This window comes from Nicotiana attenuata, unplaced genomic scaffold, assembly GCF_001879085.1.
Source record: "Nicotiana attenuata strain UT unplaced genomic scaffold, NIATTr2, whole genome shotgun sequence".
NCBI classification, from domain to species: Eukaryota; Viridiplantae; Streptophyta; class Magnoliopsida; order Solanales; family Solanaceae; genus Nicotiana; species Nicotiana attenuata.
Window position 1 is genome coordinate 555947 of NW_017670399.1, and position 21566 is coordinate 577512.

The 21566-nt window shown below is 36.9% G+C and overlaps 1 protein-coding gene across 5 annotated transcripts; it reads left to right on the top strand.

Annotated features, from left to right (window-relative positions):
• Positions 1-2016: 2016 nt before the first annotated feature.
• LOC109238873 (WD and tetratricopeptide repeats protein 1) lies at positions 2017-21566 on the top strand. 5 transcript variants are annotated; one of them, XM_019405357.1, is made up of 20 exons: positions 2017-2349; positions 4745-4792; positions 5846-5923; positions 9394-9528; positions 9640-9747; positions 9853-9981; positions 10670-10785; positions 10871-10988; positions 11917-12022; positions 13013-13158; positions 13285-13458; positions 13552-13662; positions 14447-14558; positions 15085-15491; positions 16463-16553; positions 18928-19023; positions 19121-19191; positions 19282-19409; positions 20049-20145; positions 21220-21566. In XM_019405357.1, the coding sequence occupies exons 1-19, from the start codon at positions 2278-2280 to the stop codon at positions 20128-20130; spliced, it is 2328 nt and encodes a 775-aa protein (XP_019260902.1). In that variant the 5' UTR covers positions 2017-2277; the 3' UTR covers positions 20131-20145; positions 21220-21566. The 5 variants fall into 5 exon arrangements, with proteins under 5 accessions (XP_019260902.1, XP_019260900.1, XP_019260901.1 ...); XM_019405355.1 differs by having other exon boundaries at positions 2018-2349; positions 4724-4792; XM_019405356.1 differs by having other exon boundaries at positions 2018-2349; positions 4724-4792; positions 13288-13458.

The following is a 21566-nucleotide window of genomic DNA, read 5'->3' on the forward strand; positions in this document are numbered from 1 at the left end:
AGACAAACAATTAGCTCTTCAGGAGCTTTTGATAAATTTTGTACTACCAAATAGTGCTCAGACACTTCTGGTGTCGTGAGAGAAAATCTTAATCAAATTAATAAAGACAATTCTAAATTTATAAATGTAAGAAATTAAAAATTTCAGTATTTTTACCACCAACTTTATGACAAATATCTCCTTCAGGGAGAAACGCCATTAACATCTGAATATTTTATATCAAAGCGGTAACCACATAGTCATTACATCCTTCAGGGAAAGATACACGAGTTGTTATCGGGGAACTCGATGACTAACCATAACATATTAATGTGGTTGTAGTAGAAAGCATTCTACAGGAATACTTTTGCCTTGGAATGATATTTAATAAAATTTTTCAAGATATTTTACGTACAACGGGTACGTGCGATAATGATTTATGCCACAAAAACAAGATTTATATCCTTTGTTATTCTACCTCTTCAAGAGGTGAGTTGTGGTATTTCTTCATCCACTCCAGGGAATGAAAATGTGCTTCAAAAATAGCTTTGAATAGCTTATTATTTTGTTTAAGCACAGAAAGACACAGTTTCATAATATTTTCCTGCTTCAGGAGAAAATTTCAGTTGTGTTACTTCTTCAGGAGTAAATTTAAAATACAAAATATTGAGTATATATTCCCTCAATCATATTACCTCTTCTGGAGGTGAATTGTAATATATTCACATCAAAAGCGCGTTCATATTTACGAGCTTTATCAATATTGTCACATTCACTTCAGGAATGAATTAATATTTATCAAAGTTCTCATCTTTCAAGGAACGGAACATAATTATTTGAACGTGCATTAATCACACCAAATTGTGTGACGGATTAGAACCTCTTTTAAGATATTGCTACTTCAGGAGCAAATCGAGGCATGCAAGTAATATAGAGAAATTTTCTCTAACTTATCTTCAATTATAACCATAGAAAGCCTAAATTATCACTTCTGTTGGTTATAGGCATATACCACTTCTGGTGGTTAACAAAATCTAGTTACGATGAGATATAACATAACCACTTCTGGCGGTTATATATTTCTTTCAAACTCTGCTGGAGTTTAAGTGGATCTAACAATGTTATCCACTTTATAATCCTTTATTAAGATAATCAGGATGAAGAAAATAAATACCAAAATAGATACTGTATACGTAGCATATAACCAAGCAAGCAATGATAAACATATTAAATATAAGTAAAAGACTCAAATTACTTTACACAAATTTGGCCACTCTAGATGTAAGTGATATCCACATCTCTACCGCCAAGAAGAAAAGCTCACCACCTCAAGGATATAATCTGTCTTGTGATGCTCAGAATGAACAAGATCTAACCACGGACCTAAGAGTGTCGCCTTACATCGGAGATGAACATTGAAATATAAATTAAATTCGAAGTAAGTGCTTAAAATGGCAGAGTCTCGACGTATTATAAAATAAAGACTGTAAAGTAATAAATCAAAGACAAGTATATAGAGAGAGATTTATTATTCAACTTCAAAGTCATGTACATAATGAACTGAAATCTCCTCTATTTATAGAAGAAAGGAAGATGTTGTGTAAGCTGCTACTGCAAGCTCCTGTGTAAGCTGCTACTGCAAGCTGCTCTGTAAGCTGCTTTTAAGTTGCTTGTAAGCTGCTACTGCAAGCTGCTGTGCAAATTGCTTGTAAGCTGCTACTGCAAGCTGCTGTGTAAGCTGCTTGTAAGTTGCTTGTAAGTTGTTACTGTACCAGATATAGATAATTTCTACCGGGGATAATATTTTTCCATAACGAGGTACCGAATTGATAAGCTTATTCAGGAGACTTATTTCCAATAGAGTACTAAATAGATAAATATATTTACGGCGGAGTTCCATATGAATAAACTTATTCAGGAAGCTTATTTATAGCAAAGTACTAAATGAACATATTTATAACAATAGAGAGAAAGTCTTTCTTATTTCTCAAGTGCATTTAAATTAATATTTGTGAACGGATGCAAGTGGAAATTCACATTCTATTTCATTAGCAACAGAAAAACACATGACAAGATGAAAAATGGTTCGTGGCTGAGACGTGGAGCTAAACGTCGCCGTATGACAACAACCGACTCTTCATTTCTCTTCTGTTCCTTTCGGTTTGTGTTCAATACTACTGGTTTCTGATGATCGCCAGTAGATACATACACTCGTCATTCTCACCTTCTCCGAATTCACCAACCTAGGGTTTTCGAACTCTCTGGATTCTTCCGTGCAATTTCTAGAAACTTCGTCAAATGGAATCACTCTGTTTCCACGACGGCAACATCACTGACTTGATCAACAAACGATCCCTCCACGTTCGCCATGTACGCCTAAATTCTCATCTCCTCATTCAGTTATCTGTTTGTATTTTGAAATTTCGTCAGTTTGCTATGAGTTTTTGTTCTATGTAATATTTACGTTATGATGATGCCATAAGCTATGATTATTTATTGTAGGTTCAGTTAGTTAAGTGAATAATTGTGCCTTGTAACGTGAGGAAAGGAAATACTGGTGGTGTAAAGTTTACCACATTCTGAGTGTAATTCGAACTTTCTAGCTAAGGTTCCAGCGGATGAAATGTTGAGTTTCATTGAACAATGATCACTGATTGCTCATGCCTTCACTTATATTGGACAATCTCTTGTATGATATTATAATAGGAACACCTATAACTATAAGGATGGCCTATTAGTGACTGTCGTGGTTGCCCTCACTAGCCCAACTTGATTTTGAAAGGGAAGGGAGAAACTTTATATTCGTTGTTTAGTATTTAATTTCGGAATAGCAGAGCAATGATACTAAATTGTGCTGGCAAGAAACAAAAACATACACAAATGCATATGAGAAAGTATTTATGCCGTGCTAATGGCAAATATCAGACTAGTTGTGACAGATTGAACAGATTATGACACCCTAGAAATACTTGTCAGAAAAAATGGGTACCCTGAAAATGTTTCATAGTGTTTCTGAAGCAGCTTCGATTGAATCAAGTAAGCCACCCCTAGAAGGCCTCGTGTTGGCATTTAAACCCTAAGTGTTTGTAATAGCAATCTACCTTTTTCATAAATCAAATCCAAGCTCTGGTTAAAGCCCTTACTAGTGGTCAGTATTAGGGGTCGTTTGGTAGGAGGTATTAGAGAAATAATGCAAGCATTAGCTCTACTTGCATTAGCTCTGTGCATTACTAATACCTTGTTTGATATATTTTTTCAACCTGTGAATAACTAATGTTTGTATTAGTTATACATCATACTTGATATTATCCTGTGTATAAGTAATGCATACAAAACCATGACATTAGTAATCCATGGCTATTAATGCATGCATTAGTATGGTTAAAGACAAAATTATCCTTAAAGTCCCTTAAAGCTAGAGAATATGTGGGGCATTTTTGTAAATAACTATTATTCTTAAAAATTATGCAATGCATTACAATTTTTAATACACCACACCAAACAGTAGATAAGACATAATATCTGCATAACTAATGCTTGCATTACTAACTCATGCATTACTAATCCCTGCATTATTAATACACTTTATTCCGCACTATTCTTATACACCCGACCAAACGACCCCTTAGAGTTCATGCCCGTGGTACAAAGGAAAATGTTTAACATAGAATTAATTTTTGTTTTATTTTTACTGTTTGGTCTGATGTAAAAGTTGGTGACATTTCATAAATCACACAAGGTATAGGATGACGTATGAAGATAATACTTTTGACAATGTTTTCGACTATTAAAGTACTACATACTACAATGTCGAAGTTAGAATGAAGTAAGTGCTTTGATTATGAGTTGAGATATTTGTAAAGGAAAATGACTTTTGTTCATAAGAGGGAAATCACTTTTCTTTTTTTTTTTTAGTGGAAAATATTTTGTTAGAGAAAACATTTCGAAAATTGAAGGTAATCAAACACGGAAATTGTTTACGTTGAAGAAAATATTTCTATCAAACAAACTCACTTGTATGTGCCGTATGAATTAAGCAATTACTGGGTTCGATTGGTTCTCTTCTCTTTCCGAACTTTTAGCATGTTATCTCTCTTTTCTACGTATTTTTAGATCTTCTTTGATGATTCCTACTCATACTGTTTTAATCTTCACCAATTTTAATCAGCGAGAAATGATTCTTCTTTTTCTAAAATATGTACTCATGCATTCCAAGCCAAAAGTATTGTAAAGAAGAGCACAAGTAGCTCTAAATAATTATATCAGTTATGAAAATGGGAATAAGAAATGATAAACGCAAACCCTCATTTTATTCATCGTGTTCGTTACTACTTTTCGAAAAAGAAGAAGAAATAAGTTGAAAAATTAACACACGAGAACTATTTCCTGCCGACTAAAAATCTGAAATAAATAAGTGAAGGGCAAATGTATTTGCTTTTCTTACTCAAACCAATGTTGTTAGATTTTGAGAGTTGCAAGACAAAACCATCACAAGAGCTTAGAGCTTTGATTTGACTTTTGGGCAGTTACACTTTGGTTAGTCTTTTTTGAAATTTTATCAAATGCTTTTACAGCCATCGGAAATATCTTTCTTCTTTGTTTCCTATATGTGAGACCAGCAAAGTTCCCAGTCCCTTAGTAATTTGGATTACTAATAAGGTTCTCTCTGGTGTTTTTAAACTCATTACATTTCTGCATATTTCGTCTCATCACTATATTCTGCTTGGGTTCTTATTCATTATAGGACTCCGGTCATGGATTGCAGATGCACTCCTCTTTGGTGGAAAGAATGGCCTTAGAAAGAGAATTGGAGGTGAGTGCGTTAATGAGTACAACACTACTGCACATACCATTAAGGTTTTTATCTCATAGTATCTTTTATCTGACATAATCTGATTCAAAGTTGGGTATCTCTCTGTCGAGAGTCGGGTTAAAGATAAACATATTTGTTTTCATCTTTTTTATTGCAAATGACAGTCATTAAAACCCTCTTCCTATTTTACTGGAGATCAACTAGTTAAGGTTGTCAATTATTTACCTTTTTTCTGAAGTGCAGCCCATGTAAGTGGTATTCTTTCCTTTACATAAATAGGTGCATCATGTAGACATTTTTTTCTTATTTATGGATTGCAATAAAGTTTATGCTTGTAGAACCTAGATCAGAATACAAATTTTAATATTTCAAGATTCTAGAACATTATGTGAAATGATTGTGGTCAAAATTGCACCTTACTTGCAAACACATCATCAAAAAAATGACTCACTTTGATGTGTTGAGTTGGTTGGGGAGTAGGTTAATAAATTTTTTGAAGTGTGAAACATTGACGCAGTTGAAAGAGATATCACATCAAGTTTGAAATAGTATAAAGTAGAAGTGTTGGATAGGGAAATTAGTATTTCTGACGAATGGTTCTAGTAAAATGTATTCAGAAATGCTTCCGAAGAAACACATTTTCATAAGCAAACCATTGTGTAGCTGTATTATAATTCCTTCCACACATTAGCAATAAAGTTCTGATCCTCCATTTCTTTCATGCTTTGTAATTAAATTTACACTGTTCAATAGAAATTGTATAATAATAGACCTAACCTTGAATTTCATAATAAGAAAGGGGGTATTCGATCCAGACATGAAATGCTGCGTACATGCAAAGGATATGTCTGCTTCTGGTTCTCAATGTATGTGAAGAGAATTGGACACATCAAAGGCATATAGGTGGTGTCTGAGTGTCCATGTGTCAGACGGTTAAACCCGCTAAGAAATGCTGTTAGTTCTCCATTGGACTTCTGTTTGGTGGTACTTTGTTGCCTCATGGATATATATGTCTGTGCTCACAGTCTCAAGGGTTTGTTCATTGTTTAACAGGGGCATCAGGGTTGTGTGAATGCGATAGCTTGGAACTCTAAAGGCTCGCTTTTGATATCTGGATCAGATGATACAAGAGTATGATACTCTCTACTCCTCGTTGCTCCCTTATTCTTCTATTTTAGATGAACTGTTAAAAGCTTCTCAATGTGATAGCTGGGTCGGCTTTAGAGTCTGCAAGATAGCCAGATATAAGAACTGACAAGGACCACATACTTGTATATATGTTCTTAATATTTATTCCACCCTGTCAAGTAGACAGATTGTTGTTGATTAGTGGTCATTTGAAACTCTTTAGTATGTTTTATATTGATCGTTTTTGTACGTAGTTTTCTTGTGAGAGGCTCAAGTCTATTCCCATTCTTTTTCCAAAGTGCGAAAACATAGGTGTTTGACTTGGACAGACAGAGAAGTTTTATTTAGTGTTTCACATGAGCGCAGGGACGAGGATGGGGATGGGGGACTTCGTAAGTTGTTTTAGCTGTGGATTTATTGCCTGCTGAATACCTTTTATGATGTCTTTGATGATTCTGCTCATTATGACGTTTGCATAATACAACGAAGTGGGAAAAGACTGTCAACAAAAACCTTGAGATTTATTTGTTATTTTGTTCCATGGGTTAGATGTGATCCAGTGAGGGTTGTGACTCAAAAAGTGTTGAGTCAAGGAGTCACATCTGCATTTTGATACAGTTTAGTCAGCATATAAGTCGGTCTTTCCATGGAAAGATGTTTCAACGATAACAAACCCAATGAAAGTGAAATCCCACAAGTGGGGTCCGGGGAGGGTAGCATGTACGCCGACCTTTCCCCTATCTTTAAAGATAGAGAGACTGTTTTCGATAAACCCTCGGCTCAAGAAAACATAGTTAGAACATTGTTGAAAAGAAATGCAGTAATGGAGAAGTGGAAAAGAAGTACCAGTAGATACAACAAGATGCAAGAACAACAGCAAGATAATAAGATAACCGAAGCAAAAGAATAATCGGTAGTAATAGAAATCTAACTACAAGCAAGTATGAGAATAATATTAATGCTACAGATACGGAAAAGAAATATGCTCGACTATTTACTAACCATTTACCCTAATTTTCGTCCTCCACACCCTCCTATCAAGGGCCAACCTCTCACACCTTCTTACTGGGGCAAATGTGTATCTCTTCACATGCCCGAAGCATCTCAGCTTCGCTTCCCGCATCTTGTCCACCACGGAGGACACTCTTACCTTGTCCCAAATATCTTTATTCCTAATCTTTTCTCTCCTAATATACATACACATCCATTTCAACATCCTGATTTTCGCTACTTTCATCTTCTGGACATAGGAGTTCTTTGACTAGCCAACATTCCGCCCAATATAACATAGTACGCGTAACAACCAACTTACCTTTAAGTCTCGGTGGTACATTCTTATCATACAAGAAACCAGATGCAAGCCTCCATTTCATCCACCCCGCTTCAATACGATGTGCGACGTCATCGTTGATTTCATCATTACCTTGGATTATCGACCTATGATACTTGAAACTTTCTTTCTTCGGGATGGCTTGTGTATCAAACTTGACTTCCAAACCAGCCTCATGAGTTACGTCACTAAACCTACATTCTAAGTATTCTGTCTTAATCTTACTCAACTAATTTAGAACCCATATAGGGTCTGTCTCCAAACTTCTAGCCTAGTGTTAACACCGTCTCGTGTTTTGTACAATATTTCGTATGTTCAGTTGCTTTAACATTTTTTTTTGTAATAGTTTAAGTTTGCTAAGCTACCATAGGAGCATCCATGGTTTGCTTTGTAATGTTGATATTGCAAGAAGGGGAGCTTTGGTGTAACTGGTAACGCTGCTTCCATGTGACAAGGAGGTCACTGGTTCGAGCCGTGGAAACAGCCTCTTGCAGAAATGCAGGGTAAGGCTGCATACAATAGACCCTTGTGGTCCGGCCCTTCCACGGACCCCGCACATAACAGGAGCTTAGTGCACCGGGCTGCCCTTAATGTCGATATTGCAAGTCCCTAGTGGCAGCACATCTAGTTGTTTGAGGCAATTGTTAGGGAGACGCTTCAAATATCGTTCTTTGACTGTTTGTTAAATCATATTGTTATTATAGACTTTCTTCGGACTGTTTTCCTTCTGTCTCTGATTGTGATTGATTCACATTAAAGAGAGATATCAAACTTTCTTCTGTACATTTGTACCTTAAGAATATGGGTTTTTGGGAAAATAATTTCTTGCTTTGTTTTAAATCAGTTTGAGCTCCACTGACTGTAGAAGCAACCCGCTTATCTGAGGTCCATATTATAAATAATCAAATATAGCTTGATATCCGTAATGGGCTTCTTGAATCAATCTGTTTATTTTAGCCAGTTTGACTGCTGATGTGTTGATTACTAATGTTATAAACAATAGCTGCAGACTTCAGATGAACCATTTCAGATCAAATGGTCTTTATTTCTCTTGATCATTTAGAAAATCGGCATTCAAATAGCAGCCCAGGGCTAAGCCTCCTTTCTAACAACGTGGTGGTGACTTGCTTTTGAAATCTTTTCCTTTCAATCATGATCCTCTACCTGGTAGAGAGTGGCATGTCCTCTGAGGAATTTGTATTGTGGTGATCTAAAGTGAGAAGGGCATTTACTAATATTTTTCTGGCATCAACATAAAAACTCACTTTATGGCTATATGCCCTGATCCACTTTACTTGTTGCTATTCCCTTGGGAAAAGGGAAAGCTATTCTTGCCATGGATTGCAAAATTTGGTGGATAGGTGATACAAAACATTGCTCAACAAGCCGTGAGATTTGTTTCTTTATTCGTATCTTTTAGGATGAGTACTAACCTTCTTCACTTGGTAATTCTTTGTTTCTGGTGTGTCGTTCATAGTTCTCCTCCGAGATGGATGATCCATCTTTGTGTTCATCCAATAACTTGCAAATGGCACTCATAATAAGCAACAAAATTCAACCTTATCAAAAAAAATAAGCAACAAAATTCAAATAACTGCATACACAAGCTTTGCTCCTTGTGATGTTATGGCTACTGGATGATCCTGAATCTTTGAAATTGAGGACCTCCATGAATTGTGCTGTAACAATTATTTGGAGTTTTGGTCACGCATGAAAACAGTTAGGGTTGACATGAATATATTCCTGTGAAGGGAGGCTAAGAATTTGAGATAGAGAATTATCCTATTCTTCAAATCTAGAGATGATTGAATAAAAGAAAGTTTTATATAAACTTAAACTTAAGATGGAATGTAAATCTTCAGAGATGCTTTGTTACATCTACTTTAAATGAAGAGCTATTACTGACACAAAAAAGAAATCAAAGCAAGAGCTATTACTTGTAGATGGAACAGTTTGTCGAAGAGCTGGTTGAGAATCTTGTGAGCAATTGTTCACAATTTCTTTTGCACTTTGCAGGTTATTTTTGTTGCCCCTTAGTTTATGGTTACTGTATCTGTATTCCATTCCCTGGGTCAGTTGATATTTGGCATCTTGTGTTTGTTCACTAAAATCTGAGTGGAAAAATTTACTTTATTTGATGCAGATGAATATCTGGAGTTATTCAAGCTGCAAACTTTTGCATTCCATTGAGACCGGTCACACTGCCAACATATTCTGCACGAAGTTTGTTCCAGAAACTTCAGATGAGCTAGTCGTTTCTGGAGCAGGAGATGCTGAAGTAGTTTATTGATACACCAAACCTTTGTGTGTTTTTATAACGATGCTGTTCACTTGCCTTGAGTGGGTTTTTCAGAAATTAATGCTCTCTTTATATTACTTTATATGGCAGGTTCGTCTTTTTCATTTGTCTCATCTAAAGGGAAGAGGTGCTGAAGACGGTGCTTTGACTCCGTCCGCTCTATTTCAGTGTCATACTAGGAGGGTTAAGAAAATAGCTGTAGGTGTTCAGGCAGCGGGGAAACATCCTTTTAATTGATAATCAAGTATTTGTGGATTTTATTTCCTTTCTATTTATAGTATATGCTGCTGTCTCTAATTATAGGTCGAAGTTGGGAATCCTCATGTAGTATGGAGTGCTAGTGAAGATGGGACAGTGAGGCAGCATGACTTACGGGAGGGTGCGTCTTGTCCCCCAGCTGGTTCTTCTCGTCAAGAATGCCGTAATATACTTGTTAGTCCTACTCACTCTGCGTTGTGCTGAATTATATTTCCTGCTTCACCCAAAGGCTAAAGACCCCTATCTCTCTTATAAGAAGATCAAGTTACAGCTGCCTCATCAATGAGTGTTTTTGTTCTCACTTTGTTGTGACATCATCATAAAGTGCTTTGGTTATACTTTTTTGTAATTTGGCCAAAGGCAACTGTGTTTGGTGCTCTAATAGTTTTTCCTTGGCTAACCTGAAGCTTTAGCTGCCAACTCAAAAAGTTTTACTTCCTCCATTCCAATTTATGTGAACTCATTTGACTGGGCACGGAGTTTAAGAAAAGAGAAAAGATCTTTGAACTTGTGGTATAAATTGAGGCACTTTTTGTGTGGCTATAAATCATTGCATAAAGGTAAATTATTTCCAAATAGGGAAAGGGGTCATTCTTTTTGGCACGGACTAAAAAGGAAATATGTTCACATAAATTGAAACGGAGGGAGTATATGATTAATATTGATTTTTACATTTGTTGTATAAACATAACTGTAACTTTTTGAAGACTTTGATTCTTTCTCGAGTGGTTGATTTTAATGTTTCCAAATAGTCGATCTGCATTTGTAGTCAAGCGAGTTGATATGAATGTTAAGAACTTTGATTTAAGCTGTGATGTATCTAAACAGTTTGCATTTCGATATGTTTGGCCCGTGATGACAGCTTGACTTACGCTGTGGAGCTAAGAAATCATTAACTGATCCTCCGAAACAGTTGTTTGCTCTGAAGTCGTGTGATATTAGCTCCACAAGGCCTCATTTGCTCCTTGTTGGTGGAAGGTGTAGTTGTCTTTACTAGTTTATTGCAAAGGGTATATTTCAGGCCGTCCTGCTGGTTTTCTAATCTGCTATTTAATTTTTGCAGTGATGCTTTTGCTCGGTTGTATGATAGGAGAATGCTGCCTCCATTATCCTCGAGTCAAAAAAAGCTGCCACCTCCACCTTGTGTCAGCTACTTCTGCCCAATGCATCTTTCTGATCGTGTTAGTTTCAGTTTCAGTTTCAGTTTCTGCATTATCTCACTTTAGAGTCTCCCCAGACCCCACTAGTGGGATCCTACTGGGTTGTTGTTGTTGTCACTTTAGAGTCTGCTAACTGTTTTGCTAGCTAGAGTTTCTATTATTTCTTTATCATTAGAGGTAGAGTGGTTTTAGTAGATCATCGGGAACACCTCATCTCTTTTTGCACTTTGCAGCTGCTTGCACTGAAGGTGTCCTCCTTGTAACCTTCTTCTGACTTCATACAACAAGAAATCATTGAGAAGTTCTTGCAAGGAACTTGTGTAGTCCACTACATGCTATATTGTCAATCCTGTAGTTGGAATTGGATATCAATGAACTGTCTAGTGGATTTTTTTGGTAGAGGGAGAAAACAAGGGGAGGGGGTCCTGAATAGGATCAAATGTTTTTTTCTGCAAAACATGACTACATTAGAATTTGACTAATCCAAAGAGGGTAATCCACTTCTGACATGGTTTTTCGTTGCTGCCAACCATCTTAAAATTTAATTACGGTTACATGGTCCATCTGTGGTGTGTGTGTGTGTTTGTAAACTGCAATCAACAACACTGGAAAAGGAGGGACTGGAAAAGTAGCTCACTTTAAAGAAAGTGAGCTACTCCACTTTATCATGGCCATGTAATAGTAGCGTACTAGATTAGTGCAGCTGTGGCTGAATTTTACAGTGGATATCTATTTCTATAGAATTTCTTGCCATGTAAAGTTAGTTTTACATCCATTTAATAGCAACTCTTCTTAGTTCTCTCTCTGTGTGTGTGTGTCACACACATACATATCGTATATTAGTCTTGCTGTAAGTCTGTAACCCATCACTGCTTATTTTCCTAAGTGATTGTAGCATATCACGTGGCTTCGGAAATGGAAGCTAATGAATTTTTCTCTTTTTCCTCAGGGACGTTCCAGCTTGCATCTGACTCATGTCGCATTTAGTCCCAACGGAGAGGAGGTTTTGCTTAGCTACAGTGGAGAACATGTATACTTGATGGATGTGAATCCTGGTACATAGCTTCCGTTGTATTCTATCTTACAATCGGTAACTTTGTTATTGATTCTGTTTTCACTTTCCTCTGCCACCTCATATGGTTGTGCTCCTTGTGCCTTCAGTTTCTGGAATCCCTTGAAACCTGTGATGAATCTAACTTGTGCAGTATTAGCTATAGTGGGTTCGAGGACAGTACTTGAGGAATTCTGTTAGAGACTTCACGTATTGAGTATTCAATTATTATACTATGTTTTTTCTGCTGCTCTCCCTCGTGTTGTTGAAGCCAACTTTAATTAGCGTTTTAACAAGTTTGAAAGATAAGCAATATGGAGGAAAGAAGAAAAGAAAGAAGATGTAGGTTTGTTGATAAGGTATGATAATGAAGAACATACTAATAGTATTATAAAATAAGCACACGATATTTCTGGGTCTTCTTATGTGTAATTAATGCGATCTTACGTTTTTTCTGTACCATCGGGGTAGCACAGAGCACTTTGTGCACGGGGAAGCTTGTTTTTATATCAGTGACATCTGTTAGTTACTCATTAAGTTGCTCTTCATCCTTGTCAAGGTGGCGACCTCATTGAGGGAGAGCAAAATTTATTGTAGTTGGCTTCTTTTGATTGTTTGTTGATGGTGGTCTTCTTTTGGTAAGTGGTCCCCTGACCTCGGGATCAGTGTACTTGTATTTTTACACAGTCTTTGTCCACATTCATTTAAGTATCTGATTTGTTAGAAAAACTGTAACTCTTCGTGAATGAGCGCCCGTGCCAGATATACTGGGTGTTGTTCAAGGTTAATTGACAAATGATTTTATCCCTGTCAACTTGCTTCAAGTGCTTGGTCCACGTGCATGTGATATTCGAAAGTGACTGTGAGTTGAAAGTAACTTGATTCACTACCTGCTGAGATATTACATTCTTTGTGCTTGAAAGCTTAAGATAAATCATACTTGAATCTGGTTATGTTACTGTCTTATGATTGATGAATTTTTTATTGGTTGTAGCACATGGAGGTTCTATGCCGTATACTTCAGGAGATGCGTCAAACCTGATGAATTTTGCTCCCTTGCTCAATGGAATCGAATTGCAATCATCAGTTAGTGGAATCTTTGTAAACAGTTCTTCATCGAAAAGAATTCCAGCTACCAAGGTTATTCTTCCTTCTCTTTACCACTCCCATGATCTCCTGCTTCCTGGCCCAAGTGATAAAAAATTGCATTTTGCTTTCTCTTGCTTTAGGATGACAAATCATAATCATCGTTTTTTCCTTCTCCAGCAGCTAGAAAAATGCAAAAAATTGATTCAGATGGCAATGAAGTCTTTGAAAGAAGATTCCAACTTTTATTATGGGATAGAAGCTTGTAATGAAGTCTTGGACGGTTGCAGGGATGACGTTGGTCCCCTTCTAACCTTCGAATGTTTATGCACTCGTGCAGCAATATTGCTCAAGGTGTCTGAAGTCAGACAATTTCCTTCTTGTACTGCGTTAATGCTTAATTAAGGATAGTATACCTAATTTAAAAAATCTTTGGCCTTTTATCAGAGGAAGTGGAAAAATGATGCACATATGGCTATAAGAGATTGTCATAGAGCTAGAAAGCTCAATTCATCTTCCTTTAGGCCTCTTCTTTTGATCGCTGATGCTCTTTCACAGGTATGTTATTCAGTGTTTGTAGGATTCTGTGGCTTAAATTTTGTTGTTCATATGCTGGATAGAAGTAAGCGCCCAATTCCCATGTGGGCATTTGTGCTCCTCCCTCCATTCATGGTCGCAGTCCTCTTAGCCATATGGTTTTTCTTGCTTGGTTGTAATCGTCCTTCTCTCTCATTTCTTTTTCCAATATCGCATTGGAGTATCAATTATCAGTGAGAAATTCCAAAGGTGATTGTGCATCATATTTATGATGTACTCAAAATTTAAGGCGATGTATATGCTTTTAGTCATATTTTAACTCATACTGTGATATGGTATCAAAATCATTTGAAGTTTTAGGATTCTCTTTAGAATAAGTTTTTCTTCTCAGACATGAAATAACTTGGGAAAAGTGGATTTTACCAGTCATTCTTATTAGTACACCGTGTAAATGGTTTAGATACTTTTGCTAACGTTATTTTAGTTAAGTTTATGATTAATGTTTCTAGCACTTGATAATTTCTCGCCTCCCAAGAATGTTAATTTTTTTTATAAGGTCGAGAATGTTACTTATTAGCTTACTAAAAAAAGAATGTTAATTATTAATACTATTTTAGGAAATAAGTCTCCCTTGGTTTGGTTTCAAATATGCACTAATCCTCCGTATTATATACCTTTGATCTAATTAGGTATTGTTTGTTGCTATCCATACCTACATATATATTTGCAGACTAGGATAGTGGGTAATTGATTATTTATCTGATTTTGCATTTAGCACTTGATTAGTTACTGATATTATCTGCAGTTGGGTAAACATAAAGAAGCATTGGAGTTCGCTATTGGCGCTCAATCCTTGGCTCCATCTGATTCTGAAGTTGCCCTAAAGGTGGAGAGTATAAAAGATCATATCACTGCAGGTCAGTGACTTACATATTGAGCCTGCGATTTTAGTAGTTTCTTGCCTCAAACAAAAAATGTTTAGCTGGTATCAGTGCCAGCTCTATCAAAATCCTATTGAATTACTAGACTACTGCTGAGTATATTCTAGTTTTTTAATCTTTCATTTCCCTTTCCCAATACTTCTGTAATCTTGTTTGTAGTTTTCCTTATCCATGACTAGCTGATGAGTTATTGAAGACCCTATTGAGCACCATGAGTTTACCGGGTTTTCCTAATTATATTATTTTACCACCACCATAAGGACTATGTTCATGTTTTCCTGTCTGTGCTGCTGTTTTCGGTCCTCTGGGAATCACTGCTCCCTTCAACTCGATGTCAATTTTGTTCTTGTGTGTCACTTTCTGATTAATCTTTCAGGTCTCTTATTATAGCTTCAATGTCAAAATGATTTTTGTAGTTATTTCTATGGATGGAATATAGCTGTAGAGAACTCAATATTGTTGAGGATTCGAGATTCATTTCACTCGAGCTTATTCTTGTCAGGAATGCTAATTCATATTCATGCTTTAATGCGTACCAACAATATTCCTGGATTTACAGCTGAAGCAGACAAAGCAAATAAGGCAAATGGAGGAGAATCTAGGTCAGATCCTCGGGCAGGAAGAGTATTATCTCTAAGTGACATACTTTATCGTTCGGACGCAAACAGTGATGCATCGCAAGATGGTCCCAGGTCTGAAAGAGATGATTCTGATGATGACGAGGAGTTAGAATTGGCTTTTGAAACATCAATATCCGGTGATGAAGGACGGGATGTTGATCTCGATGTCCTCCATGGAAGTTTGAACTTAAGAATTCATAGGAGAGGCGATTCCACTGGGGAGACTGGACGAGCAAATGGTGCTAGTGGTTCGCCAACCTCGAGTCAAAAAGAGAAAGCAGCTTACAAGGTTTTTGCTTGAATGTTGTTTTTCAGTGCTGTAGAGTCCCTCTTTATTTATTCTCTGGATTCAGAAAAGATGTTCTTTTCTCTATCCTTTTACTGTGATGTGTTTGCTTTGATATGCTTGTGCATGTTTGTGCTTTGTTGAGGCTTTTTGTCTATTGAGTTCATGAGTATAACAATGGTTCTGCATATGATATTAAACTCTATATCTTTAACTGCTGGTTAGGTTGTTTTTACCTGATTAGTATCTCTTTTTCTTTAATTCCAGAAGAGTTAATCTAAGCCAAAAGTCCCTAATTTCATCTCGAATCTCTTTCCGGCAACTGGTTTTATACTTTGAATTGTATTCTGAGTCTCAAAGCATAACACTGCTCTTGGTGGCTGGTCTGGCCGTCTGGGTGGATTGTGAGTGATGACTTGCTGGTTTCTGTTGCTTATGAATTCCCCTGCTCCAATGCTTGGATATGTCCAACAGATAGTTCACATAATTTGCCCATACTCCTATGGAACTGAATTTTATTTGCTTGCTTGACCAAAAGTTTTGAGGTTTTTTATTTAAATTTCAAAGGTATCATAGGTTTTAGAAGGTGAGCTGAAGTGTGAAAAGTGATACAAATAATCAGATACATCCAATTCATCACAGTAATTGTCTTTGACATACCATCGTGTAGACTGCTTATTGAGTTGTGGAATTGTAGTTGGGTGACACGAGTTTCATTTGTTAAGAAGTGTCACAATACTCGTACTGCAGACCGACTACTAATTTGCAGAATAGTAGGCAGTCTTGGATTTAATTTGTTAAAAAGGATGTCAATATGCTCAGGAAAGCCAAATTTTCTAAAAGTTGAACATCTCTTGCTCAGAGAAGTTTCTTCCCCCTTGTTATCTGGATGCCTGCACAGCTTATCTTTCAATATCAAGTTTGTTTCCTTGTTTAAACAGTGTTCTTTTTTGTTCTCTCAAATTATATTGCAGCCTGAAGTAGTGATAGATATGAAGCAAAGATATATTGGTCATTGCAACGTAGGCACTGATATAAAACAGGCGAGCTTTCTTGGAGAACGAGGTATATTCAACTTTTTTAATGGTTTCCATGCATATATTCATGATTATCCTGAAATATTATCTGGTAATTATAGTTGAGTAGAAGAACTGCCTTTCATCGGCTTTGTTCCCCTGTAATCTCTTTCAGAAGGATCTCTGTTAAACTAAGAAATTAAGCCTACGTAGACGTCAAAGTCAATTGGTCTATGTGTGACACTGATGATGGTTGAAGGTGTTAAAAGAGGATGCACGTAGAAGGAAATTTGTGTCAAAAGACCAATCTCTAGGAATCCACGTGGATTTGGCTATATGCAAGCAAAAGATCCATATAGTTGATAAGAGATTAACGGCTTAGTGATGTACATGAGCAGACACTCTTTTGTTGTATATTTTGGCTATGCATCTTCTTGATGCCATTTAATGATATTCTCTTCATCAAAAAGAAGAGATTAAGGCTTATTGATGTTGATGCTATTATTTTATGTTAGTGTTTGTCGGAAGGTCTTTAGCTTGTTTAGAAATTTGTAAACCAATAGTAAATATAGAGAACCTGAAGTTTGCCGGGAGTTCTTTAGTTTCTTTAGATATTTGTAAGCCAATGGTAAATGTAGAGAACTTTAAGTGTTAGATAACATAACTTGTCCTGAAAGCGCAACTGTTGCTTGTTGGGTTGAAATGGGTTCAAGTAGCGTGATATTGATGATTCATATAGTCAACCCAATTAATTAGGATTGAGGAACAATTGCTGTTTTTTTTTTACAACGCTGAGCTTTGTCATAGTTTCTAGGAATACCTGTTGTGACAGCATAGAGATCATTCATGTAGCTCATTTCTCTCATCGCCTTCTAATGTAGGAGTAATTGGTTAGAGATCATTCATGTAGCTCATTTCTCGTTGCCTTCTTATGTAGGAGTAGGTGGTTTGAGTAAGTTACCATGGAGTTAGCTCATCTGATCAGATTTACCTTCCCTTAATAGGATAAGCAATCTCACGAGGATAAAATGGCATGAGCAAAGAGTCCCAAAAAGTTACTATTGTTTTACAGCCAGATTTGTTACCCCCCCCCCCCACCCCACCCCACCCACCCAACCAAAAAAAAAAAAGCTCCAATTTCTTCAGAGTCAGCCTCAATATCTGCCATTTGTTGTGGGTTCCCCTTTCCTCTAACAACGTAATACTCTAGCAATAACCCCAAAAAAACAGTAAAAAGAATGTAGCATAGTGTCAGATGGAACAAATGAATCAATATGATCAGTAAATTTAGGGGATGATACATTTTAAGGCACTCACATCAGCAGCTGCTAGAGGAGCAACTGCACGAGCTGCTTCTGCAGGCATGCGAAAATCTTGCCTTTGTTCAGTGGTACCATTTTGCCTTCTCACTGGCCCTTTAGATGAAGAGAATTGGATTTCAGTATACCTAGTTTATGCTATTATCAGATTCTTGGCAAAGAGGTGGATTTTCTGCCTGGATTATGGATTCAGTTTATTGAGTGTGATAGCACATTTTATCTTAATTTATGTAGTGCATGATATGCATGGATGTTACTGGTCCATGATTTTGGGTGATGTGGAGAAATTTCAAATTCTGGATGCGTTCTTTAGAAGAAACTAGTATTAGTACCCGCGCGATGCGCATGATATGCATGGATGTTACTGGTCCATGATTTTGGGTGATGTGGAGAAATTTCAAATTCTGGATGCATTCTTTAGAAGAAACTAGTATTAGTACCCGCGCGATGCGCGGATACAAACATGTGATTTGAGTTATTTGATTTATGTGTAAATAACTTTAAAATATTAATCTTTCAGATTAAAGTTATATATAATCATTAAAAATATGTTAATAAAAAAGCAGAAATTTCTCAAATCTCTTAAAGTTACCCATAGTTTCTTGTCCATATTGCATTACCCATAACTTAAAATTAATTTATTCTTGTCTGTTACTTCCATTATAATACATTATAAGTAAAGCTATTTTTTTTTTGGGTGATGTGGAGAAATTTCAAATTCTGGATGCGTTCTTTAGAAGAAATTGATCATCTTTCTGGCTATTTGGACCAATTATATATTTAGTCTGGTTCACTTTGGTTACTGGTCACAGCATCTCAATCATTCTGAAACTCATGTGTTGTTTATCTGCTTAGAGACTGGCTGTCTTTCCATAATCTTGCTGAGTTTTCCTCCTTGGTTTTCTGGGCATTACTACTTTGATCTGGATTATCGATGATGTGTTGAATTTAAAGGTTTTCTAAGCTACTTTCAAATTTGAAATGTGTCATATTGATCCATTCTATTTCTGTGCTAATCATATGTAAATTAATGGCTCTGTTAAGCACAGCTAGCCATTTGATTGTAAGGATCTTAGTGGATGTGTTTTGAAAATCCCTGTGCAGGTGAATATATTGCTTGTGGAAGTGATGATGGAAGATGGTTTATTTGGGAGAAACAAACTGGTAGACTGATAAAAATGCTTCATGGAGATGAAGCTGGTATTTTTCTTTCTGTTCTCATAAATCTGTTAAAGTTCTTGTACTTTACAGTGGTTGTTATATCTAGTCTGACATCTCGGCCTTCATCCCTATTCAGTTGTAAATTGTGTACAGTGCCACCCATATGATTGTGTTGTGGCTACCAGTGGAATTGATAGCACCATTAAGGTGAGAGACAAATGGCACAAGTATTTGGGAATAGTGGTCACTATTCGTAATGACAAATTTACATAGTCATGTGCATGTATTGCTTTTCAGATTTGGACTCCGAGTGCGTCTGTCCCTTCCCTCGTGGCTGGTGGAGCTGCAGGACCAGAGACTTCCAATGTGTTAGATGCAATGGAAAGCAATCAACGCAGATTGTGCCGCACGCGTGAAGCTGTCTTGTAAGACTTAACAGGCTTATCATTTTCTTTTAAATTGATTTTATAGATGCTTTGGGACATAACTTCTATTGTACACCCGTCAAAACTTTAATAGGGCAGCCCGGTGTATAAGGCATCCCGTGTTCACGCAGGGTCCAGGGAAGGGCCGCACCCCAAGGGGTGTGAATAGACTGCCTACCCTAATGCAAACATTAGTGGCTGCGTCCGCGGATCGAACCCGTGATCTATAGGTCACACGGAGACAAATTTACCGTTGCTCCAAGGCTCCCCTTCACCCGTCAAAACTCTAATATGGAATTGAAAAGCAGACTCTGTTAGTTTCTTCCTTCGGGTGGTCCGGTTATTCATGATCTGTCTTTTATATCTAAAGCCTGGACATGGTAGCTCATAGCCCTGTTTCACCCTGTTTTCTCCTCTGTTCTTGAAGCTACTTTATGTTAGCTCAAACCCGTTCCTCCATTCTTGTTGTAAGGCGCCTTAAGAAATATAATAGACCACCTAATCTTGATGAGAATATAGTAGTGTTGATAATGGCAGAATGACAGACTTCCACGTTGACTGATAGATGAGAAATGGATAATTTCCTATTTTAGCTATTAGTCTCTAACAACTCCGAGCTATCCATATTGTTCTCTGCAGGCCTTTTGAATTTTTGGAGAGATTTAGGATGCACGAGTTTACAGAAGGCAGCTTACATCCATTCGAATGCACGCAGAGCTGATTTTCTTAAACACTGGTATGATAACTTGTTATCTAACCCGTGCACACTTTTTGTTGTGCCAATTGTGTGGTATACCTGAAAGTTCCACTTGGACTGAAATATTGATGTATGAGCTTTTGCATCACCTTCTCCTGAGTTCCTACAAACTCTAGCAATGGTAGCTTTCTGGCAACTTCTTGTTTGAGAAAATGCACACCAATATCTAATAAGTCATAGTTCCTGTACATCCTAGGAATTTTATCTGATAAGATTCTCGTGGATAATGCTACAGTAACAACAATGATGCATGGTAGATGTATCTGATAAGATTTCCATAGATAAGGCTAGAGTGACGCTAATGATGCATGGTTAATGTATCCTCAGTCGGACGACTTCCCTTGACTAGCCCATAGGGAGCATTTGGAAGTCACATGCTACCAGTGATCTAGCAAAAAATGGTCACCTTGCACCTTATACGGGTTCATTCATGTTCTAATTGCAATAATACGAAGATGCGTATGGTTTATGGTGCCATTTATCTTTAAATTAGCTCATTGTGCCAAAAATGCAGCAATGTAAAGATGCTCATTAAGGCAAAATGAATATTTGATCAAGAATGGTAATCCAATATTTTTTTTTTGTGTTTGGTCTTTTTGGGTGAAAAAGGGGACATAGGTTATTGTTTCTTTGTTGTTGGACTAACAAGTTCTTTTTGCATATACGCCCGTAGTATTGTGCTCACTATGTAACACATTTTTTCTATTCATGGGGCTCTAGTTCATCAGTAAAATTAACAGAAGTGCAAGTTTCATCATCCTGTGTCATTCATAGATGACCTAGTAGGTGGCTTAGCGAATTTTACTTCTGAGGTAGGGGTTTGAAGTTGGGATTAATACATTACAGTACACCGATGAGAGAATGTCAAGGAGTGTGACAGAAGCGAGCAAATTGTTGTACCTGGGCTTGAGTTATTTAGCCTATTAAGGATGTAATTAACCATTTTTTCATTGTTGAAGCTTGTTTGCGTTTGACCGGGTTGCTTTAGTTTCTGGAATGCTGTAGGTGCAGCAGTCTTGCTCGTGTTGTATTAACATATGTGTTTTACTACAGGTGGATATGAAGTTTATCCGGTGGACATGCTGGCATGGGAAGGAAGAGAGAGGAATGTATAGTTAACCAAGTCGATAAAAAATTTTGGGTCCCAAACCAGCTGAAGTTTGATCCAATTGTAATTCATATTTCTGTGCAGTCTTTCCTGGTGAAATGTTTCACTGTATTATATTTTAATTCTTCTCAGCTGTCCTCTCTTCCTGCGAGGTCTTTGTAAATATATATCTCGGTCTTTTATCTTACATAGTAATACATTCAAGTTAAACATGGTCTATCCTCATTGTATTTGATTGATAGTTCGAGGCTTAGATTAGCTATAGTAGAGTGCCGTTGGCTTCACCTTTTAA